This window comes from Macaca mulatta, chromosome 15 (genome assembly GCF_049350105.2).
Source record: "Macaca mulatta isolate MMU2019108-1 chromosome 15, T2T-MMU8v2.0, whole genome shotgun sequence".
NCBI classification, from domain to species: domain Eukaryota; kingdom Metazoa; phylum Chordata; class Mammalia; order Primates; family Cercopithecidae; genus Macaca; species Macaca mulatta.
The window spans coordinates 44,837,007-44,858,932 of NC_133420.1; the positions used below are offsets into that span (position 1 = coordinate 44,837,007).

The 21,926-nt window shown below is 45.9% G+C and overlaps 1 protein-coding gene across 6 annotated transcripts in view; it reads right to left on the minus strand.

The window, feature by feature from the left end:
- RGS3 (regulator of G protein signaling 3) overlaps positions 1-21,926 on the minus strand; it is a 133,548-nt gene that overhangs the window by 108,867 nt on the left and 2,755 nt on the right. For 4 of the 6 annotated variants that reach the window (XM_077968301.1, XM_015117029.3, XM_028834959.2 and 1 more), the window contains exons 2-5: positions 6,931-6,981; positions 3,322-3,380; positions 2,277-2,371; positions 883-951 (exon numbers count right to left, since the gene is read on the minus strand). Coding sequence is in view for 3 of the 6 variants with exons in the window: in XM_015117029.3 (XP_014972515.2) it covers positions 883-951; positions 2,277-2,371; positions 3,322-3,380; positions 6,931-6,981 (274 nt within the window). In the remaining 3 variants the exon portion in view is untranslated. Of the gene's footprint in view, positions 1-882; positions 952-1,725; positions 1,812-2,276; positions 2,372-3,321; positions 3,381-6,930; positions 6,982-21,926 lie in introns of those variants that run through there. The other 2 variants (XM_077968300.1, XM_077968302.1) reach the window with 2 other exon arrangements.

The window sequence follows — 21,926 nt, forward strand, 5'->3', positions numbered from 1 at the left end:
GCTAACCGTGGGCCATGGCAGTCCATTGCTGTCACTTAACAGCCAATTATCATGCTCACCTGCCCAGCACTCCTCCCCTGCTCCGCTCTAACTGCCGTCACTAATGGCCACTTCTGCCCTCCTGTGTCCTGCACTGCCTGCAAGACCAGCCTGTTAGGATTCTCCTACACAAAACTTCTACACTCCTCCACCTGGTCTCATCATGGCAGCCTGAGCTTACAGCGAGTATTTCTGCCTCATTGCCTTTGCTCATGCTGTGCTCTGCCTGGAACGTCATTTCCAACCTTTAGTTGTATTATTCTTCATCTGTGCCCAAGTTCAAAATTCCACTTTTTCCATGAAGCCTCCCTTGATCATCTCAGACCACAGTGAACTCTCCCTCTTCCCATACTGATGGTCTTTATTACTCATGTCATTCTTTTATTCATGCAGCTAATATCTAATAAATACCTATGTGCTAGGCACTAGGTACCATGATGACTAAAAAAGAAATAAGCCTGTTTTTCAAGGTGCTTAGAGTCCTATAGAACTGAGCATGTACATGTTGTCATTGTAATTTCTCTCCATGCAGTGCCTGGTGTCCCCACCTGAATAGTGGGCACCTTGAGAATAAAATTCATGTGTAGGCTGGTCGGCATCCCAGTGATCAGCACAGTGCCTCGTTTGATACCAAGTGCTCAGCAAATGCTCATTGATAACACAGTCCTTGGTAACACCTGGAGTGATGGGGACTCAAGGAGGGGCAGCCTCTGCAATTTAGTATTGCCACTAACACTCATTTATCCAGAAAGCACTAATCGAACCCCTGCTGTATGCTGGCCACCTGGCTGTCACCCACTAGCCCAGAGCAGAGTCCCCCTCCAGCTCAGCAGCTCTCCTCACCTGGACTGGCTGGCCCTGTTCCACACAGTAACCAAGAGACGCTTCTGATCATCCTCCTCTTGGACAGGACTGCAAAGTCAATCAGACCATTGGAGTGTTAGTAAGGGCCGAGCTCTAGACCATGGCTGACTCATAGAGTCAGTCATAATTCCAAAAATGTGGAAGTAACATCAACAGCTGGTTAAATAAACTATATTACAAATAAATAAGAGATGAGTACCTCCATGCATAAAACAGTTTATATTATGTTGTTAAGCATAAAAAGGAGGTTACAACATGCTATTATAAAACAATTCCATTTTTGGGCCGGGCGTGGTGGCTCACACCTGTAATTCCAGCACTTTGGGAGGCCGAGGCGGGCAGATCATGGGGTCAGGAGATCAAGACCATCCTGGCTAACACAGTGAAACCCTGTCTCTACTAAAAATACAAAAAAATTAGCCGGGCGTGGTGGCGGGCGCCTGTAGTCCCAGCTACTCCAGAGGCTGAGGCAGGAGAACGGCGTAAACCCAGGAGGCGGAGCTTGCAGTGAGCCGAGATTGCGCCACTGCACTCCAGCCTGGTCCGTCTCAAAAAAAAAAAAATTCCATTTTTGTAAACAGACACACACAGACATACACACACATGCAAACATACACACCCACACAAATTAACAGGTCTGAAAAGAAATACAGTAGGGCATATCTGTGAGTAGGAAGGCAATAGGTGTTTTCTATTTTCTTCTTTTTACTCATCTATATTTTCTATTTTCCTATCATAACCAAAATTACTTTATGTAGTAAGAAAAAACCCAAAATATTATTATTAATTTTCACTAATAGGAAAATACAAAATGTCCCTTACCTTCCCATTGGCCCCAGAGTTTAGAGATTGGGAAAAGAAATAATAATAGCTGGTACTCTGTGTTATGTTATACTGTCCCATTTATACCCCACAGCTCTCTGAGGTTGCTACTATTATTAGCCCCATTTTACAAATAAGGAAGCCAAGGCTCAGAGAGGTTAGAAAGTTGAAGTAAAAAGGGGGGCAGGGAGGTAAAACATCCTTCAGCTTGGAAAATTCCTTCAGCTAAAGGAGAAAGCTTGGTCCAAGGCACAGTGGGAAATTGCCTACACTTTTTAGGGGCTGCCAGACCCAGGCTGGGCATTTTAGTTATGAGAGCCAGCCAAGTGATACCTTATCACTATGGACCTCACGGCTGGGCCCGGTGCCAGGGATGCAAGGACACGAGTGAGTGAGAAAACAAAGACATCCTTTAGAAGGCACTGTTTTGTTGTGGGTTTTTTTTTTTTTTTTTTTTCATAGACCTAGTTCTAGATTTGGCAAACAGAGCTGTTTCCAGATAAACACTCCTTCCCTCTCCTCTCTAGGGCCCAGCGGCACCAGACTCTTACAAGAAGAAGTGCTCGTGGAAAGCTGGGTCTCTGCAGTCTGGAACAGTCTGCGTCTTCTGATGGTGTAGTCTGTTATCTTCAGGGATCAAAGAAATCTTGAATTGGAATAAACGAAGCATGATTAGCGGATCTCATGGCCCACCTAAGCTCAGCAGCTGACTCTGCACATCTCCAAGTTGGAACAAGGAGCCCAGAGCAAGAGGCATTGGAAGCAGATGCCAGGACAGGGCCTCATGGTGGGTGGTACCAAAAAGGCAGCCACGGCTCAGCCAGAGCTGTGGTACAACTTTATCATCTCTGCTCCTCCCCCAAGCAGAATGGTTTCCCCAGAAGTGAAAGGCCTCCTCTCTTATAAGTTCCCAGCAGCTGCTGAATGTTCCCTTCACAAAGGTTCCAGGTCAGCCTCCTGCCAAGGCCCCAAATCCATGCTCTCACCCCAGGGCTGTTCTAGCCCTGCTCCTGATCAAGTCCTTGCCAGAAGGGGCCTCTGATCAGCCTGAAGCCTTCAGGAAGAATGCTGAGTGCCAGCACCTGGCACCCCAGCTGCCACACTTTAGGAAGTTCCTGGCCTTTGGCTCTCAGTGAAAGTAGAGCCCCACTCCTGCAAGGACCCTGTCTTTACAGCAAAAGCCAACCCAGAAGGATCTTCCAGCTCTCAGAGACACTCCCTCCACTCTACTGCCCAAATCTGGCCATCCTGCCCCTAGTTTGGGGGGAAAGTGGATGAAAACGGTGCTTTTCACAAGAAGGCTTGGGATCGCCTGTGGATTTCAGCCATCCACATACTCACTGTGCCCACCTATGTGGATGACCAAGATCTCCCTTCAGATTTTGGCTATTGCAGGAAGCGCCAGGGACCCAGCCGAGCTAAAGGAATGGGTCTGTTCCAGCACTGGGCCCAATAAATGCCTATTGACAAGATGAGTGAGATGGCAACTGCCTCCTCAAAGGTCACCAGCCCCACAGGTGTGCTGGGACCTTGGGACTGAGCCCAGTAACATGACCCCTCATTATCCCGCTCCCCACCTCTGGCCCCACCACATACCTTTACATACGGATCACAGGCTCCAGGCTGTTTGCTGATCAGGCCTTTACCTTCTATAACTAAAAGAGAATTCAGACATTGGGGTGGATGAATGGAAACATACACACACACAGCGAGAAAGAGAGACACACATAGGAATATCCACCCACACAAATAAAGAGACCTGAAAAGAAAAGCATATCTGTGAGTAGCAGGGCTATGACCCCTACTACAAGGCCCTTAACCTGCATAACCACCAATGGCTATTAACCTGCTCCAGTCTAGGCCATTCCCATCATCTCCCACGCTCTGGCAGCACCCTCACCAATGCTGCCAATTCAACTCACCAAATGAATGGAGTATATTCAATTCCCTGAATCTTACAGCTGGAAGAGAACTACAGTTTATAGAATCCAACCCCTCATGTAATGGGGAAAATGAGGCTTCGGTGGGCACAAAGATAGTAAGAAACTTGCCCACAATCACAGAACAATGGGAATGACCGTTGGATTTGGAACCCATGTCTCTTGACTCCCGGCCCAGTGCTCTACCACACAAGACTGCCTTCTAGGAATGAAGGGGCCGCTGACCGTGTGCCATGAGCCATGCTGTGGCACTCACGGTGTGCCGTGAGCCTTGCCGTGGCTGGCAGACAGCACAGCACAGGCGTCACAAGCTGGGGCCTCAGGGGATGATGGACCCAGGCATGAATCTAGCTGCACTGCTTACTCACCATATAAGCTAGAGTGAGTTGCTTTGCCTGGGACAGAATTTGCCATTTTAATGGATTAGTGATAATAACATGCACTTCACATGGTAGTTGTGCCAATTAAATGAGGTAATGTGTCTGAAGCGCTCGGAGGAGTGCCTGGTAAATAAGTAATTGCTCAAAACATGTTTTCTAAAGAAAAATAATAATAAATAAAGGCAAGGGGAGAGGTGTGGGGTGGGTGCAAGTGTGGTCCCAACACTAAGCAGCACCATTTGCCTGAGGTCTATAGAAAGCAGACAATAGACCTGATAGAACCTGAGCCTCTGTTCTATCTCCTTTTACATCTGTTTTTTTGCTTGTTTTTGTTTTCTTTTCTTTTTGTTTTTGTTTTTGTTTTGAGATGGAGTTTCCCTCTTGTTGCCCAGGCTGGAGTGCGATGGCACCATCTTAGCTCACTGCAACCTCCACCTCCCGGGTTCAAATGATTCTCCTGCCTCAGCCTGCTGAGTAGCAGAGATTACAGGCATGTGCCACCACTCCTGGCTAATTTTGTATTTTTAGTAGAAACAGGGTTTCTCCATGTTAGTCAGGCTGGTCTCAAACTCCTGACCTCAGGTGATCCACCCGCCTCAGCCTCCCAAAGTGCTGGGATTGTAGGCGTGAGCCACTGCACCCAGCCTTATGTCTGGTTTTCATTGAGCCCTAGGGTTCAGCTCAGACAGTGCTCCCAGTAGTCTGAGGTGCAAGGTCTGGGAAGCCAAAGGAAGGAGTGGGGACTGGCGGGAAGGGATGAAGGACCTGAGACTGGGGTGAAGCCAAAACAAACTGTGCAGGACAAATGGAGTGGTGGAGTCCAAGATGCATTTTGCAAAAACTGTTTGCACAGCCAGAGTCAGGCCCTGGCAGGCAGAGAACACCCCTCTACTGCTCCTTGGGAACTTCACTTTGAGCCCCCCATGGCCAGGACCAGAGGACCCAAGTGCCTACTAGTCTACTCTGCCCAGTATCCTAGTTACTGTTCCTGTGTGCATCCCTTCCCTCAAGGGCGTGGTTCTTGAGGGCAGGACCCAGGCCTGGTGACCTCCTGGGTCTGTCTGGCCAGCAGTGGCAATGAACCGGACCCGGTCCCTGCCCTCATTGCATTCTCAGTCTGACGGAGAGACCAGACACAGGTGGCACAGTGTAGTCAGGGTTGTGACAAAGACACAAAGCAGAAAGCTATAAACCCAGCCCAGACAGGTGGGTCGGGGGGATGATTCCTGGAGGGGGAAATAATAAGGCAAAATGAGCCTTCCTTCCTGAGTCTTAATGATGATGAAAGCAGGCATATTTCTTGCAAAATCAGAGCAGAGAGAGAGTTAGTTTTCAAAAGGAGTTAAAAAAAAAAAAAAAAGATAGGTTATTCCAGGCACAGTGAACAGCGGGTGCAAAGGCACAGAGGCAGGAGCAAGCAAGATGAATTCAAGGGAATGCATGTAACTGGATACAGCTGGCGGTGGAGGGTACCTTCAGCAGCAAGAGCCACGGAGGCTGGAGAGATAGGGCCTTCTGCGCTAAACAGAAGCGTCCTGGCAGTGGGGGCCATGAGAACAACTCATGTAACTATTTATGTGCTGGATGGAAGGATGGACACATGGACAGACAAACAGGTGGAGTATGAACTCTTCCTGTGCTGTGCTCCAGCCATGCTAGACAGCTCTTCAAATGCATCCTGCTCTCTCTGACCCCCAGGCATTTGCACTTGCTAGCCCTGTGCATGAAGTGCTAACCATACCCTCCCTGCTCCTCTCTGCCTGGCTCACGCCCATTCCTCCTTCAGGATACTGTGTGGACATCACCCCCTCCGCCAAGTCTTCCCTGACATCCCATCAACACCACCTGGACAGGGGTGGGTGCTTCTCCTTGGTGTTCCCAGCCCCTAGCACAGAGCTAATGCTCAGTCGCTATTTTTGGAATGTATGGTTTTCTTTGTTTTTATTTTTTTTTGAGAGGGAGTCTCGTACTGTCACCCAGGCTGGAGTGCAGTGGCATGATCTCGGTTCACTGCATCCTCCGCCTCCCAGGTTCCAGTAATTATCCTGCCTCAGCCTCCCAAGTAGCTGGGATTACAGGCATCTGCCACCACGCCCAGCTAATTTTTTTGTATTTTTAGTAGAGACGGGGTTTTACTATGTTGGCCACTACGTAGGCCTGGGCACAAACCCCTGACCTCGTGATCCACCCGCCTCGGCCTCCCAAAGTGCTGGGTTTACAGACGTGAGCCACCCAGCCCGGCCAGTTTTCTATTTTATGTAACAAAAACTTATACAGGATTGACTACAAGTTCGGCACTGTTCTAAGCACTTTACTAATAGTAACTCATTAATCTTTGTAGCAACCTGTAAGATACATACTATTACCACCACTACTTGACAGATGAGAAAACTGAGCTTGTTCAAGGCCACTCAGCAAGTAATCAGAGCCAGGGTTCAAATTATAGTGGTCTGGCTCCAAAGACTGTGATCTTAGCCATTATACTATGCTGCATGTCAACCAATGAATAAACGAATGAATGAGAAAAATAGAGAAAAGAAGAAAAGATGGAATTAAAGAAGGGAGGGAAGATAGGAAAACTCTTCTGTGACCCTGCTTCACTGGGGCCAAGAAGGAAGTTGAGATACCCAGGGGCAACTGTAGCCTGTCAGTGAGAAAGGTCTACCATGTGGACTCCAGACATATCCAACGCAGAACCAGGGCTGCTCTGTAGAAAGAGCCCCAGGTGAATACTGGCTTTTATCAATAGACACATGGCAGGACACTATACAAGGATGAGAAAAGAAGCCTTGGCTCATGGTGCTACCATCCCCTGACCCCAGCCCCAGGCAGGAAGCTGAGTGGCCCGCCCCTTCCTTGGTGAGCCTGCACAAAGCCGTACTCACTGTGAAGCAGCAGAACCCGGTCCTGGGCATCAATGGACAGCCTCAGCTGACCTAAGGAAATAGCAACAGAAACAACCTTGCCTCAGCTCCCTGGTGGGTATGGTGGAAAAAACTGGAGGAAAGGTGACAGGAATGCTGTTTTGTTCGTGTGAAGCCATTCAAAGACTCACACAGTCTCTGGCTGGAGGGGACCTCAGAGTTCAGCTCCCCCCACCACATGAGGTGTCCCTTTCGAATGCCTCCAGCAGTGGTTGTCTAGCCTTGCTTGTGCCCCTCTGGTGATGGGAAGCTCACTACTGTACGGGCAGCCAGGTGGATGCTGGGAGCTCTCACTGCTGGGCCATTGTCAAATGTTGGTAAAGGTGTAGGAAAACAAGTACTCTCATTCTCTGTTGGAGGGAGTGTAAATGGAGGGTAATTTCTGCCAAGATCTACTGAAATTTAAATGTGCATATTCTTCCACCTAAAAGTCTTCATTCCAGGTCACTATTGTAGGCAAACACAAACATGTGCACACAAAGGCTGGCACTACAGCATTGTTTAAGGAAAAACTGGAAACACCTGAAATGTTCGTCAATATAGAAATAGTGAAGTAAACCATCTATAGCTGTACATGGAATAGTATGAGCTGTTATAAAGAATGGAGGAGCTCCATATGACCTGGCAGGAGAATATTATTGAGAAAAGTTTTAGGTTTTTTCGTTTTGTTTTTGAGACAAGGTCTGGTTCTATCACTCAGGCTGGAGTGCAGTCATGTAGTCATAGCTCACTACAGCTTCGACCTCCTGGGCTCAAGCAATCCTCCTGCCTCAACCTCCCAAGCAGCTGAGACTACAGGCATGCACCACAGTGCCCAGCTATTTTTTAAATTAATTTTTTGTAGAGAAGGGCTCTTGCTGTGTTGTCCAGCTTGGTCTCAAACTCCTGGGCTCAAGCGATCCTCCCACCTCAGCCTTCCAAAGTTCTGGGATTACAGGCGTGAGCCACCACACCCCACAAAGACGAGTTTTTAAAGGAACACGCACATTTCAGAACAATACATAGGGTATGTATCTGGCAGGGGAGGGGGGTTTCTGAAAGGATGCCAAATTAAAAACAGTGATCCCTTCTAGAGAACAGACTAGGAATTGGAGGAGGGTAGTCAAGAGGAATTTCAGTCTATCCCCATTGTTGTTTTAATAATTGGAATATATCAATGAACTATAGCATTTCTATAATTAAAAAGAAAGGAAAGAGGAAACAAAGGAAGAAGGAAAGAGGCAGGAGAAAGGAGGGGAGGAGGAGAGAGAGCAGGGAGGAAGGGAGGAGAGCAGGGAGGGAGGGGACATGTAAATAAAACAGAAGGACGGGGCTGGAAGGCAGGGCAAGAATGAGTGGCCAGGTGAAGCTTATCCCCTGGCTTTTCCATTTTTGTTTAAAGTTTTTAAAAAAAGAAAAAACAGGACAAAACTTCAGGTCATCCTCACAGACACCCAATGGCCTCCAGCCAAGACAGAGAAGAGAGAGAGGGCCACACTCCTCTTCCTCAGTGAGAGACATCGAAAATGTTTCTCTCAGTCCAGTAGACGTTCCCTGGGACCTCAAAAAGCTGCTGAACTCAGTCCACCCCATGGACAGGCACTGGAGACATCAGAGAGCAGGGCAGGGCACATCTACCAGAAAGCCCAGGCATGGCTCCATCTATGACGACCCTGGCTAGCAGTGCCCTCCCCCTTTCCAGTCACCTGTAGCGATGGGGAGCTTGCTTCCTGTGGTGGGAGCCCTTTCCCCTTTGAAAGAGCTCTGATTATTCAATGCTGCATCTTATATGAAGCCGACAGTGGTTGCTCAGTAACTTTCATTGCCCGGATCTAGTTCTGCATTCTCTGGGCTCTTTCCTCTAGACCTGAACTCCAAAGTCCTTCCACAATCCCTCGCAGCACAGTGAGACATCCCCTCATCATCCCTCCCATCTGGCACCTCTGGACATGCCTCATGAAACTAGGCTGGCGGCTGGGGCTGTGCTTTGTTGCTGGTTAGAGGACAGGTTTGGAGAACCCTTCATGTCTCCTAACTCTGAATAAGTCCACCAATCACTGTGACCCAGACATCACTTGACCCTCATACTTCTGGTGTTTAAGCTTCAGTCCCAAGCAATTTAGGGTCCCGCAAACCCTGGTCCAGCCCTTCATCCATCAGAAATATCTGCTGTTCTATCCAGGACCCAGATCTCAGAAGCCCAGGAATCCTCTTTCAGTTCCAGCCCTAACTGCCCTCTTCTTTCAGGACCACAGTGGCCATGGATGTGAGGTGGAGCTAATAATAGGGGTTATGGCACTCTCCAAGCTGTGATCAGATAACGCTGGTGGGTGAGGAGGACTCCTTGGATGAAAGGCGCCGGGAGAACTGATGGTATCATTATCTCGAAGTTTGAGCAATTACTTCACTGTGGCTCCCTAGAGTTGAGAAACCTATGAAAACTGTGCCCGATCTAGTGTGGGGTGGGAGAGAGGGAGGTTTGGAAACAGGCAAATGAAGCCAGTAGTCATGGGTTGAATTTCACCAACTCAAAGACACCTATGTTTAATATGAAACATTTGTTCTGAAACTACTACCTGTGCAAAGCCAGCTCTGGCACAAACATGCTTGGATCCCAAAGCCACAGGAGCCCTGTGCTCCACAACACCTATCACCTAACAAACAGTGGCCCTTTGCCCAGAAGTCAGGGTCAAGACATCTCCAGACACAAATGGTCACTAATTCCATTTAGCAAATATTTGCTGGGCATCTGCACGAGGCTGGGCAGGTGCCTGCCCTCACAGGGCTCACAGCCCAGTGGCTAGGACAGGGACTTGGGCAAGGCCAAGCAGGAAGCTGGAGCTGACGAAGGGCTAGGGACAAAGGCTGACTCGGGATTGAGACGAGTCTGCACCGTACTGCACAGCTCCCATTCCAGGTCCTGCCAGCCAGGGGCTTCTCAGGAAGGCCAGGGTGCCCTGTACCCTGTTACAGCAGAGAAACCAAACCCAGCAGACCAGACTCCAGGCTCCCCAGGCCAGGACACACCAGCCCCAGTTCACAAGATCCCTCCCTCGGCCATGCCTGTCCCCTCCTTCCCCTCATCAGGCTACTCCACCAAATGTCTGACACACAGGTCCCTGAAGTCATCTTGTCCAGTCTCCTCATTTTGTAGCCAGAACAGTCATGCCTGAGATGGAAGGTGGTCTGCTCTGGGCCCAGAGAATCCACGGCTGGAGACTAGAACTCCACCCCGACTCCAGCACTCTTTCCTGTGCACAGTCTTCTGGAACACCCACAGCCCTCTAGCATGCACCTCCTCTACTGTGCCCGCTGGGTTTGCCAACACAACCTTCAGATCCAGGGGCAGAGAGAGCCATCAGGGACAGTACCAGGTGCCACAGCTTTTCTCAGGAAACCAAGAGGTTAGCTGGGCATAGTGGCACATCCTATAGTCCCAGCTGCTTGGGAGGCTGAGGTGGGAGGACCACTTGAATCCAGGAGGTTGAACCTGCAGTGAACCATGGTCACATCAATGCACTCCAGCCTGGACCTTGGGGAACAGCGTGAGACCTGTCTCAAAGAAAAAAAAAGAAAGTGAAAAAAAGAGAGGGCAGCCTCCTAGAAATGTCTCCAATCTACAGAAAGAAACCTCCAGGTGAAGGGGAAGTTGGGCTTAATCCCTGGAGTCTTCAGCTCACCTAGGCACCAGCTAATTTGGCATCCTTTCAGAACTGCCCCCCACCCCGCCACTCGCCTCCCTCCACAGATACACACCCTATGTATTGTTCTGAAATTTGCTTGTTCCCTTAAAAATTTGTCTTTGTGGGGTGTGGTGGCTCGTGCCTGTAATCCCAGCACTTTGGGAGGCTGAGGTGGGAGGATCGCTTGAGCCCAGGAGTTTGAGACCAAGCTGGACAACACAGCAAGAGCCCTTCTCTACAAAAAATTAATTTAAAAAATAGCTGGGCACTGTGGTGCATGCCTGTAGTCTCAGCTGCTTGGGAGGTTGAGGCAGGAGGATTGCTTGAGTCCTAGAGGTTGAAGCTGTAGTGAGCTATGATTGCACAACTGCATTCCAGCCTGGATGACAGAACCAGACCCTGTCTCAAAAAACAAAAACCTAAAACTTTTCTCAATAATATTCCCGCCCCTACACCTCTGGTTTTTTCAACACTCCCAGTTCCTCCCTAGACTCGGGGAGTGTTCGGGCTAAACGGCTTGAAGTCATCCTCATCAAGGTTGGGCAGGGCCCTTGGACAGGGCATGTTCCCTGTTCCAATGAGACCGCAGTTGGGCACCAACACTATGTGCAAAAGGTGGTGATGGATGCCCAGAGAGGCTGCAAGCGTGTACCAGGGCCCAGAGCCAAAGGGAAAATAGACAGGGCCCCATATGGCAGGAAAAATACTGGACGGGAGTCAGCTTCAGAAAGCCTGGAAAAGGCAACAAACCCATATTCTGCTGGGCACAGGACTTGAAGAGCTCAGACTTACTGGGCACCATGGAAATGGATGTGGACACCAGCTAAAGAAATTCAATCTGGCAGATAACACTCAATAGAGGACCATAGGAAGATGAACTCTAACCTGCAGGCCACCATTTGAAAGAGACATACTCAGACAATAAAGGAAGTAGATGGGGACTGCCCACCTTTGCTAGACTCAGGGATCAGCTGGAATGTGTCCCAGGGGGAGCCCATGCCACCCTGAGATGTGCAGAGAATGTATCTATGATGGACTTGCCTGGTTAGCATGAAGCAGCAGGCATCCTAAAATCCAATTCACCCCAGAAGCCGCTGCCCATTTAAGAACTGTCACATGTTAAAAGCTACAGGAAGGGTGATAATATCCAGACGAACGTACAAAGGCAGCTGGTTCTACATGGAGCCTAGCCAGCCACTAACATCCACAGATTTCCCCTCCATTTATGAGGACACGTCTGTACTCAAGTCTTGCTCACAGGAGAGAGGGAGCCCAGCCAGATGCCAGGCACGCCCTCTCTCTGTGGTCTTCAGCTGCCTCATCCACACCCCAGCCCTGATCCAGGCTCAGAAAGGGTTAAGCATGTGTTTACCAATTTCACTGCCTGCTTGATCTAAGGGAGAAATGGTAGGCTGTAGTGGCACTGGGAAACAGGCAGCCACACAGCTCTACGGACATAACCCAGGAGAATCTCCCATGGCTACTGTGTTAAAAGAGGGAGAACCTTGAGTTCCATTCAAAAAAGTGGCCCTGGTTTGTGAAGGTGAGGACATAGGACTCACAGTGCCGGGATAAAAATTTTGATGGGTCAGTTCAATCCCCCGGACTCTCTGCTTCCTGTGAAAGCTGATACTAATGTGGTTTCCCGAGCTCTTTTTCCTTCCAGAAAAAGATTGCTCTGGCCAGCATAAGTCAGAAATTCTATTTTTCAGCATAAACTAATAAATTAGCATTCAGGTCTCTTGATAATTTAGATTCCCATGGATCACTCACAAGGGATTCTAGGTCCATCTGGGCAAGCTGGTAAAATAAAACTCCTGAATCTACTGCAGTTAGCATCTAATCTTGGCTAGCAGTCCTGTGGGGGCTCAGACCCAAACATCCTACAGGCTTCATGCACATCTCAACCCAGAGTTCAGGGCCATAGTGAACTAACAGGCTAGGCACACACATGGAGAGAACAAAGTCAGTGTTTCTTAGAGGTTTACTAGGTACTCAGCACTTTACTAAAAGCTTTTTATTTCCTTTATTCCTCATGATAACTCCATGAAATGGTTACTACTTTTTTCCCCAATTTACAGGCAAGGAAGCTGAAGATTATTAAGAGGTAAACAGGTTGGCTGGGCATGGTGGCTCACACCTGTAATCCCAACACTTTGGGAGGCTGAAGCAGGATGATCGCTTGAGGCCAGGAGTTTGAGACCAGTCTGGGCAACATAGCAAGACTCTGTCTCTCCACTTTTTTTTTTTAAATTAGCCAGACATGGTGGTGTGCACCTATAGTACCAGCTACTCAGGAGGCTGATGTGGGAGGATCACCGGAGCCCAGGTGGTTGAGGCTGCAGTGAGCCATGATCACACCACTGCACTCTAGCCTGGGCAACAGAGTGAGACCCCAGCTCAAAAAAAAAAGAGCTAAAACAGGTTGTCCAAATCACACAGCCAGTAAGTAGCAGAGCTGGGGTTTGCATTTAGGCAGTCCAGGGCCCCCACTGTTAGCCTCTCTATACCTATGATGGGTTTAAAATTTGTCAACAAAGTCTTTGATACTCTTCCTTTCAAGAGGTGAAGCCTAGTTCCTCCCTTCAGACATGGGCTGGACTTAGTGACTTGCTTCTAACAAACAGAATGTGGTGGAAATTACAATGGATGACTTTCAACATTAGGATATTAAAGGCATTATGAGTTCCTTCTTTTTTTAACAGCTGTATTGGGATATAATTAACATATCATGCATTTCATCGATTTTATTTATTATTGAGATGGAGTCTCACTCTGTCACCCAGGCTGGAGTGCAATGATGTGATCTCAGCTCACTACAACCTCTGCCTCCCAGGTTCAAGTTATTCTCCTATCTCAGCCTCCCGAGTAGCTGGGATTACAGGCATGCGCCACCCACACCTGGCTAATTTTTTGTATTTTTAGTAGAGACACAGTTTCACCATGTTGGCCAGGCTGCTCTCGAACTCCTGACCTTAGATGATCCACCCACCTCAGCCTCCCAAAGTGCTGGGATTGAGCCACTGCGCCCGGCCACACTTCACCAATTTAAAGCATGTAATTTTCTTTTAGTATATTCACAGGATTCTGTAATCAACCACCTCTAACTAATTTTAGAACATTTTAATCCTCTCCTAAAAGAAATCCCATACTCTTTCTCAGTCACATCCTATTCCCTTCTCCCCTCAGCCCCTGTCAACCACTAATCTGCTTTCTGTCTCTAAGGACTTGCCTATTCTGGATACTTATGTAAATAGAATCACACAACACATGGTCTTTTGTGATTGACTTCTTTCACTTAGCATAATGTTTTCAAGGTTCACCCATATTCAAGGTTCACCAAATATGTATCGGTATTTTATTCCTTTTGTGGCCAAATAATATTCCATTGTATGGATATACCACATTTTGTTTATCCACTCATCTGGTGATGGATATTTCAGGTTATTTCGACTTTTTCGCTATTATGAATAATGCCGTTTTGAACACATGTGTACATATGTTTGTGTGATCATGTGTTTTCATTCTTCTTGGATTTATACCTAGGAGTAGAATTGCGGGGTCAAATGGTAACTCTACATTTAACTGTTTGAGGAACTGCCAAACTTTTCCAAAGTGGTTGCGCCATTTTACATTCTGGCTGGCAATGTCCAAGGGTCCCAATTTCCCCTCAACTTCTTCAATGCCTGTTATTGTCTCTTTTTTTTATTATAGTCATTCTAGTATAATTGTATCTCATTATGGTTTTAATTTGCATTTCCCTGATAACTAATGACATTGAGTATTTTTTCATGTGCTGTTAGCCATTTTTCTTTGGAAAAAATGTCTATTCAAATCCTTCACCCATTTTTGAACCGGGTTACTCATCTTTTTATGGAAGTTCTTTCTTGCTTTCACTTTTGTATCACTTGCCTAGAGGGAAGCCAGCTGCCACATAATAAGGAAGCTCAAGCAATCCTACGAACAGGTCCATGCAATGAGAAACAGAAGCCTCCTAATTACAGGTAGCAAGGAACTGAGGCCTCCTGCCAAGAGCCATGTGAATGAGCCCTCTTGGAAAGGGACTCTCCAGCCCCAGTAATGCCTGCTCGGGCAACTGCAGGTAGGCAGGCAGGCAGGGAGAAAGGAAGGAGGGATGGAGAGAGGGAGCAGGGAAGGAAGGGACGGAAGAGGCAGGGAGGGAGGAGAAAAGGACCGAGAGAGGCAGAAAGGGAGGAAAAAAACAAAAACCAACTCAAAAAGCTTAAAAAACATATATAGGGGACTTCCATTTCTGGGATGACAGATCCACTGAGGAAAACTAGAAATGCTAAACAAAGTATGTTAAAGCATCTTCTTAGATAAACGAGAGAGAGAGGAGATACCAGGCAGGATCTAGGGGGATGGAGGACTGTAGAAGGAAGCCTAGTGTTTTTCTGGGCTAATTTTCTCCTGGAGTGTTTTCAAATTCCAGAGGGCTGATTGAGAGATCAAGAGGCTGAGTGAGTTTCTGCCTGCCTCTCAGGGCTACAGGAATAGGAACTAGGGACCAGGGCCCAACGAGAAGCAGGGTTCTTCTGAGCCCCACCTTTTGCGTAGGGACCCTGAAGGGTTGCTCCATAGGAACAGGATGAACTGTAATCAGACACAGCTCCTCCAGGGACTACAGCTCGACTTCAAGTACTCTCAGTCCTAACCCTGAATTAAGACTATTCCAGTGACCCTAAGCACCTGACAAACAAAGATTTTTTTGAAGGAAAGTATCATCCTAGGTCTGCATTGAGAAGAAAATAATAACTCTGTGCCTGTACTGTTTGTTTGTTTGTTTGTTTGTTTTGAGTCATGGTCTCACTCTGTCACCCAGGCTAGGGTACAGTGTCACAATCATAGCTCAGTGTAGTCTTGACCTCCTAGGCTCAAGTGACCCTCCTGCCTCAGCCTCCCAAGTAGCTAGGACCACAGGTGCATGCCATCAGGCCCAACTAATTTTTTTTATTTTTTGTAGAGATGACGTCTCACTATGTTGCCCAGGCTGATCTCAAACTTCTGGGCTTGAGAGATCCTCCCGCCTCGGCCTCCCAAAGTGCTGGGATTACAAGCATGGGCCACTCACCACTCCCAGCCATGTGCCTGTTCTTTGTTATAAACACAGTACGTCTACAATGTAGATCTAGAAAGGTTGAAAGAAAAAGGATGGAAAAAGATATGTCAGGCAAATATTAACTGAAAGAAGTATGGGTAGCTATGTTAATATCAGGAAAAGTAGACTTTATCCCTACTAGAAATAAAGAAGACTTCACAACAATAATAGACTTCATAATAAAAATTTCAGCTCACCAGAAAGATAATAATTCTAAATCTGTATGTTGTTAATATAGCTTCAACATATGTAAAGGAAAAACTGACAGAACTGCAATGGGAAATAGACAATTTTATAATCGCAGTGGGAATTTGAATATATCTCTCTTAGTAACTGACAGAGAAAACAGTAAAAAATCAACAAGGATACAGAATATTTGAACAATATAAAGAGCAAACTTGACCTAAACTTGACATACACAAACAACACTGCACCCAACTGCTGCAGAATCCTTTTCAAGTACACACAGAACATTTATAAAAACTTACTCTCTTTGGGAAGCCAAGGCAGGCAGATCACATGAGGTCAGGAGTTCGAGACCAGTGTGGCCAACATGGTAAAACACCACCTCTACTAAAAATACAAAAACTAGCCAGGCACAGTGGTGGGCACCTGTAATCCCAGCTACTGAGGAGGCTGAGCCAGGAGAATCACTTGAACCTGGGAAGGGAGGCTGCAGTGAGTTTACATTGTGCCACTGTACTCCAGCCTGGTGACAGAGTGAGAATCAGTCTCAAAACAACAACAACAACAACAACAACAAAAAACTAATTCTATGCTGAGCCATCAAGTAAATCTTGATGAATTTCAAAGAATTAAAAGGATAGAGGTTATATTCTCTGACTAAAATGCAAAGTAAATATAAAAATATTACCAGAAAATCCCCAATATTTAGAAATTTAGAAACATACTTCTAACTAACGCAAGGATTGAAAAAGAAATGACGATGAAAATTAGAAAATATTTTGAAGTAAATGATAAAGAAAAAACTACATTATCAACATAAGTCTTCTGAATACTAGAAATGTTCAATTTTTGACTCTGGTGAAAGTTACAAAGGTATTTCCTTTGTGATAAGTCACTGGATTGCACATTATTGGGGGGGACACTTTTCTGTCTGTCTGTATAACATTTCAAAAATTTTTAAATGTTTAAAAAGAACATACAAAGCCGAATGGGAAAAGAGGACAAAGGGCTATTTACAGGCCAGAAACTTTGAGGAATTTCTGAAAGCTCCCGAGCAGATGGACTCTGAATGACACAAAAGCCAACAAATACTAAGGAGTATGACCAGCAAATGATGAGCTCCTGAGAAACAGTTGGATAGGTTTCCCCAGCCATGCCAGGGAATCTCCCAGGCTCAGAGCAGCAGGAATGGAAACACGTGCTAGTCAGGGGCAGCTGGCAGGGACACGTTGAAGGCCTCCAGCTCAAGGCCTGACCGTGCACTGCCCAACACACCACGCAGCTGGCTGGCATCTGTTCCCAAGCTTCACTCTCACTACAGAAAATGAATTATTTATCTCCATGGCTTCTAAAGAGAGGCAGAGACAGGAGTGGAACGGGCCCCAGCTAACATTGTGCCAACACAACAAACATGAGGAAAAAAAAAAAAAATTTACAATGCCAAGCAAATCAATGTCACTCCTAAGTCTACTCTGTCTCCAGAACCACATCTTCCCAACTTCCCTCTGGCAAATCAGGGACTCCAGGCCGTCCTCTAGAGCCTGCATTTATAGCTGCTCCTGACAGCTTTCATTTTGCAGGTTTACAGGGGGCTGGCATTTCTAAAGAGAGGTGCGTTGTGTCACCAAATGTCCACAGCCACCTGCGGACCTCAGAACATGTCCAGCTTGCCCATCATCTCCAGATCCAGATATCCTGTAGAAAAGGCAACCTATTCTCTCTCCTGACCACTCACCACATCCAGGTGACTAGAGATCCCAAGCAAGTTAAAAATTTGGTTCAGAGACCCCAGGTCTCTGATTCATCAGTCAAACTAATAAGTTGGTATCCCTTCAAGATGATATTTTAAAACTATTTATCCAACATTTTTGCAAACTTGGGTTTTTTATTTTCTATATAAAATATTATGCCTAAAATTCATATGGAAACTCAAGGGACCCAGGACAGCCAAAATGATCTTAAAAGAGAAGAAAAATATTGGAGGATTTACACAACCTGATTTCATAATTTACTACAAAGCAATAGTAATCAAGACAGTGTGATACTGGAATGATAACAGACAGATCAATGGAATAGAATTAAGAGCCTAGAAATAAGCCCGTGGGTCTATGGGCAATTGATTTTCTTTTTTTTTTTTTTTTTTTTTTTTGAGGCGGAGTCTCGCTGTGTCTCCCAGGCTGGAGTGCAGTGGCGTGATCTCGGCTCACTGCAAGCTCCGCCTCCCGGGTTCACGCCATTCTCCTGCCTCAGCCTCCCAAGTAGCTGAGACTACAGGCGCCCGCCACCACGCCCGGCTAGTTTTTTTTTGTATTTTTAGTAGAGACGGGGTTTCACCATGTTAGCCAGGATAGTCTCGATCTCCTGACCTCGTGATCCACCCGCCTCGGCCTCCCAAAGTGCTGGGATTACAGGCTTGAGCCACCGCGCCCGGCCGGGCAATTGATTTTCAATAAAGGTACCAAGATCATCCAACAGAGAAATGATGGTATTTTCAACAAATGGTACTGGGACAACTGGATAGCCACACAAAAGAATGAAGCTGAACTCTTACCTCATATCATACACAAAAATTAACTTAAAGTGGATCAAATACCTAAATATAAGAGTCAAAACTACAAAACTCTTAGAAGAAAACATACAGGTAAATCTCTTGGTAACTGACAGAACCTTAGATTTGGCAGTGAATTCTGAGCTATAACACAAAGTACAAGTAACAGAAGAAAAAGTAAATTGAACTTCATCAAAATTAAAAATGTTTGGGGTTCTGGCTGGGCACAGTGGTTCATGCCTATAATCCCAGCACTTTGGGAGGCCAAGGCAGGAGATTGCTTGAATCCATGAGTTCAAGACTAGCCTGGGCAACATAGGGAGAACTCATCTCTACAAAAAGTTTTTTTTACATAAGAAAATTTAGCCAGCTATGGTGGTGCAAGTCTATAGTACCAGCTACTCAGGAGGCTCAGGTGAGAGGATCGCTTGAGCACAGACGGTCAAAGCTGCATGGTCAAAGGGGAGCCATGATCGTGCCACTGCACTCCCGCCTGGGCAACAGAGCAAGACCCCATCCCAAAAAAAAAAGCTTGGGGTTCAATGAACACTATTAAGAAAGTGAAAAAACCCCACAGATTGAGAGAATATATTTGCAAATCATATATCTGTTAAGGAGCTTGCATCTAGAATATACAAAGAAATCTTACAACTCAATAATAACAAGACAAAGAGCCCAATTTTAAAATGAACAAAAGATCTGAATACATTCTTCTCCAAAGAAGATATATAAATAATGAGCACATGAAAAAGATGTTCAACATCATGGGTCATCAGGAAATGCAAATCGAAACTATAATGAACATCAATTCACACCCACTAGGATGGCTAGAATTAAAAAGTCAGATAATAAGAAGTGTTGGTGAGGATGTGGAAAAACCAAAACCCACATACACTGCTGATGGGAACGTAAAATGATACACACACATTGGAAAAGAGTTTGGCAGCTCCCTAAATAGTTAAACACAGAGTTACCATAGGACCCAGCAAATCTACTCCTAGGTATATACTGTGTGTATATGAAGAGAAATGAAAACATTTGTCCACACAAAAACTTGTTCACAAATGTTCATGGCAGTATTATTCACAATAGTCAAAAGGGAGAAACAACCAAAATATTCATCACCAGATGAATAAATTTTTAAAATGTGGTATATTGATACAATGAATACTATTCAGCCACAAAAATGGATGGAGTACTGATATCTGCTATAACATTATGCTAAGTGAAAGAAGTCAGTCACAAAAAAACATACGATTCCATTTATACGAAATGTCCAGAATAGGCAAATCTAGAGAGAGAAAGAATAGTGATTGCTTAGGGCTGGGGACAAGGGATGATGGTACAAGCTAAAGAGCATAATATCTCTTTTTGAGGGAATGAAAATGTTCTAAAATTGTGATAATAGTTACACAACTCTGTGAATATACTAAAAACCATTGAATTGTATGGTTTAAATGAGTGAATTGCATGTATCTGAATTATATCTCAATAAAGCTATTACAAGAAAAACCAGCAAATATCCTAATCAAAAGAAAATACATAATCCTGGAGAAAAATATTATGTATACCTACAATGACTTCACATTACATCAGTTTTTACAATAAAGAAAAAAATCCCTCTAGAGTAGCTGGATCCTAGCTTCAACTTGCCTAGTCCCTTCTCCTGAAGTAAGGCCACCTCCTCAGAAGGCAGTGTCTTTCAATAATGTCACTTGAACATACCCCTTTTGGGGGACAAGGGGTTGTGTTCATGTGTACACACAAATATATATATATATATCTCATGCAATACTCTCCCCAAAGGGAATTCAGATCAAAACAGTTTTGTCTCTTTATATTTCCATAGATGATTACGCTCCCTTTACATGTCTGTGTTCAGGAAACTACTAGCTAAGCAACATCTTCACCTGGTTCTACCAAGGCAAAGCTCACTGTATAAGGCCAGGGGCTACCTACTATGCTAAGGAAAGGCCAGCGGACTGAAAAACTTAGCCAAAACCTTCACAGTAAAAGTGGTCCCCACTGGCTACAAAACTGACGCTGAATCCATAGCTTCCAAACCTGGATGACAGACAGTCAGAACACTCTGCGGCTTCTTAAATGTTCATATTCTCAGGATCCACCCCAGACCTATTAAACCAGAGTCTCCGGAAGAAGATTCTAGGAATCTGTGTCTTTTTAACAGGCTCCCCACATGCTTCTGATATTTGGCCAGGTTTGGAAACCACTGATAAGAATCTTTGCTCATAAGCAGATCAGCAAAGATCATAGTGGATAAAGAAAATCAGCAGCCTGAAAGAGGGGCACCACGACAAATGGCACCCAGGGAAACACAACCAGTGCAGGAAACAGGAGAGAATTTCTCAAATACTCTCAAGAGAGATGTGAGAGGAGCCTGCACAAATAAAAGCAGGTGGCTTCCCACCCCACCCAGGCTCCTGCCTGCCTCCTGCACACTCAGGTCACAGCCACTTCTTCAAGCAGCAACCTTCCCTGATACCCATCGGACTCAGCCCTGAGGCCATGGCTGGGCAGGAAGATCCACTCCCTGCTGGGCCTGAATCCTCCCCAACTTCCCAGATCTGGCAGGGAGATTAATCCAATAGAAGAACATGGACCAATGCAAGGAAATATTCACATCAGGCCACTAAGGAAAACATATGGGTTACAAAATTGTCCATACAAACTTGATCTCAATTGTATTGAAATTTGATGTCTAAATACACACACACACAGAGAGAGAAATAGGTATGGAAATAAGCATGGAAGGATATAAATCAGAAAGTTAACAGTGGTCTGTCTCCCTGGGAAGTCAGATTACAAGTGATTTTCACTTTCTTCTTTTAACTAAGTTTTCAGCAGTAAACACATGTTACCATGATAATAAGGAGGAAAAAAGCAAACACATTTTTACTTTTTAATCAGGAGACAGCTAAGGTAAGAGGGCCTCACAGCTCCCTGACACCCTTTCCTGACCACTCCTAGCCCAGCCAACACAGATCATCCTGGAAACCACCCTTGTCTCATAGAGCCCTGCATCCCAATGGGGTTAGCAGGAATTGCCTCCTAGGCTGGGGCATTAAGTGAGATAATGCAGGTAAAACACTTGACATAAGGAATGGCAATGGTAAGTGCTCAACAAATGATGGCTAGTTAATTGCCCTTTATCTTCCACCAACTGGACCAGAGAATTCCTGCTGCCAGACGTCAGGCAATTTCAAGGGGCCAAGCCATTGCTCTTCCATCATTCCCTCTACCCCTAGGGAAAAAAAGCAGGTTGTGGAAAACCAAGTGTGTTGGGCAGGAGTAAGCCTGAAAGCAGAACAGCCAGGAACCCCAGGGAGGGACCAACTCCTTGGGCAGTCTGTCTTTGAAAGCTGGGCAATGTCCAGTTATGTTGCAATAACAGCCCCAACCTTTAGAAGGAAATTGTATGCAA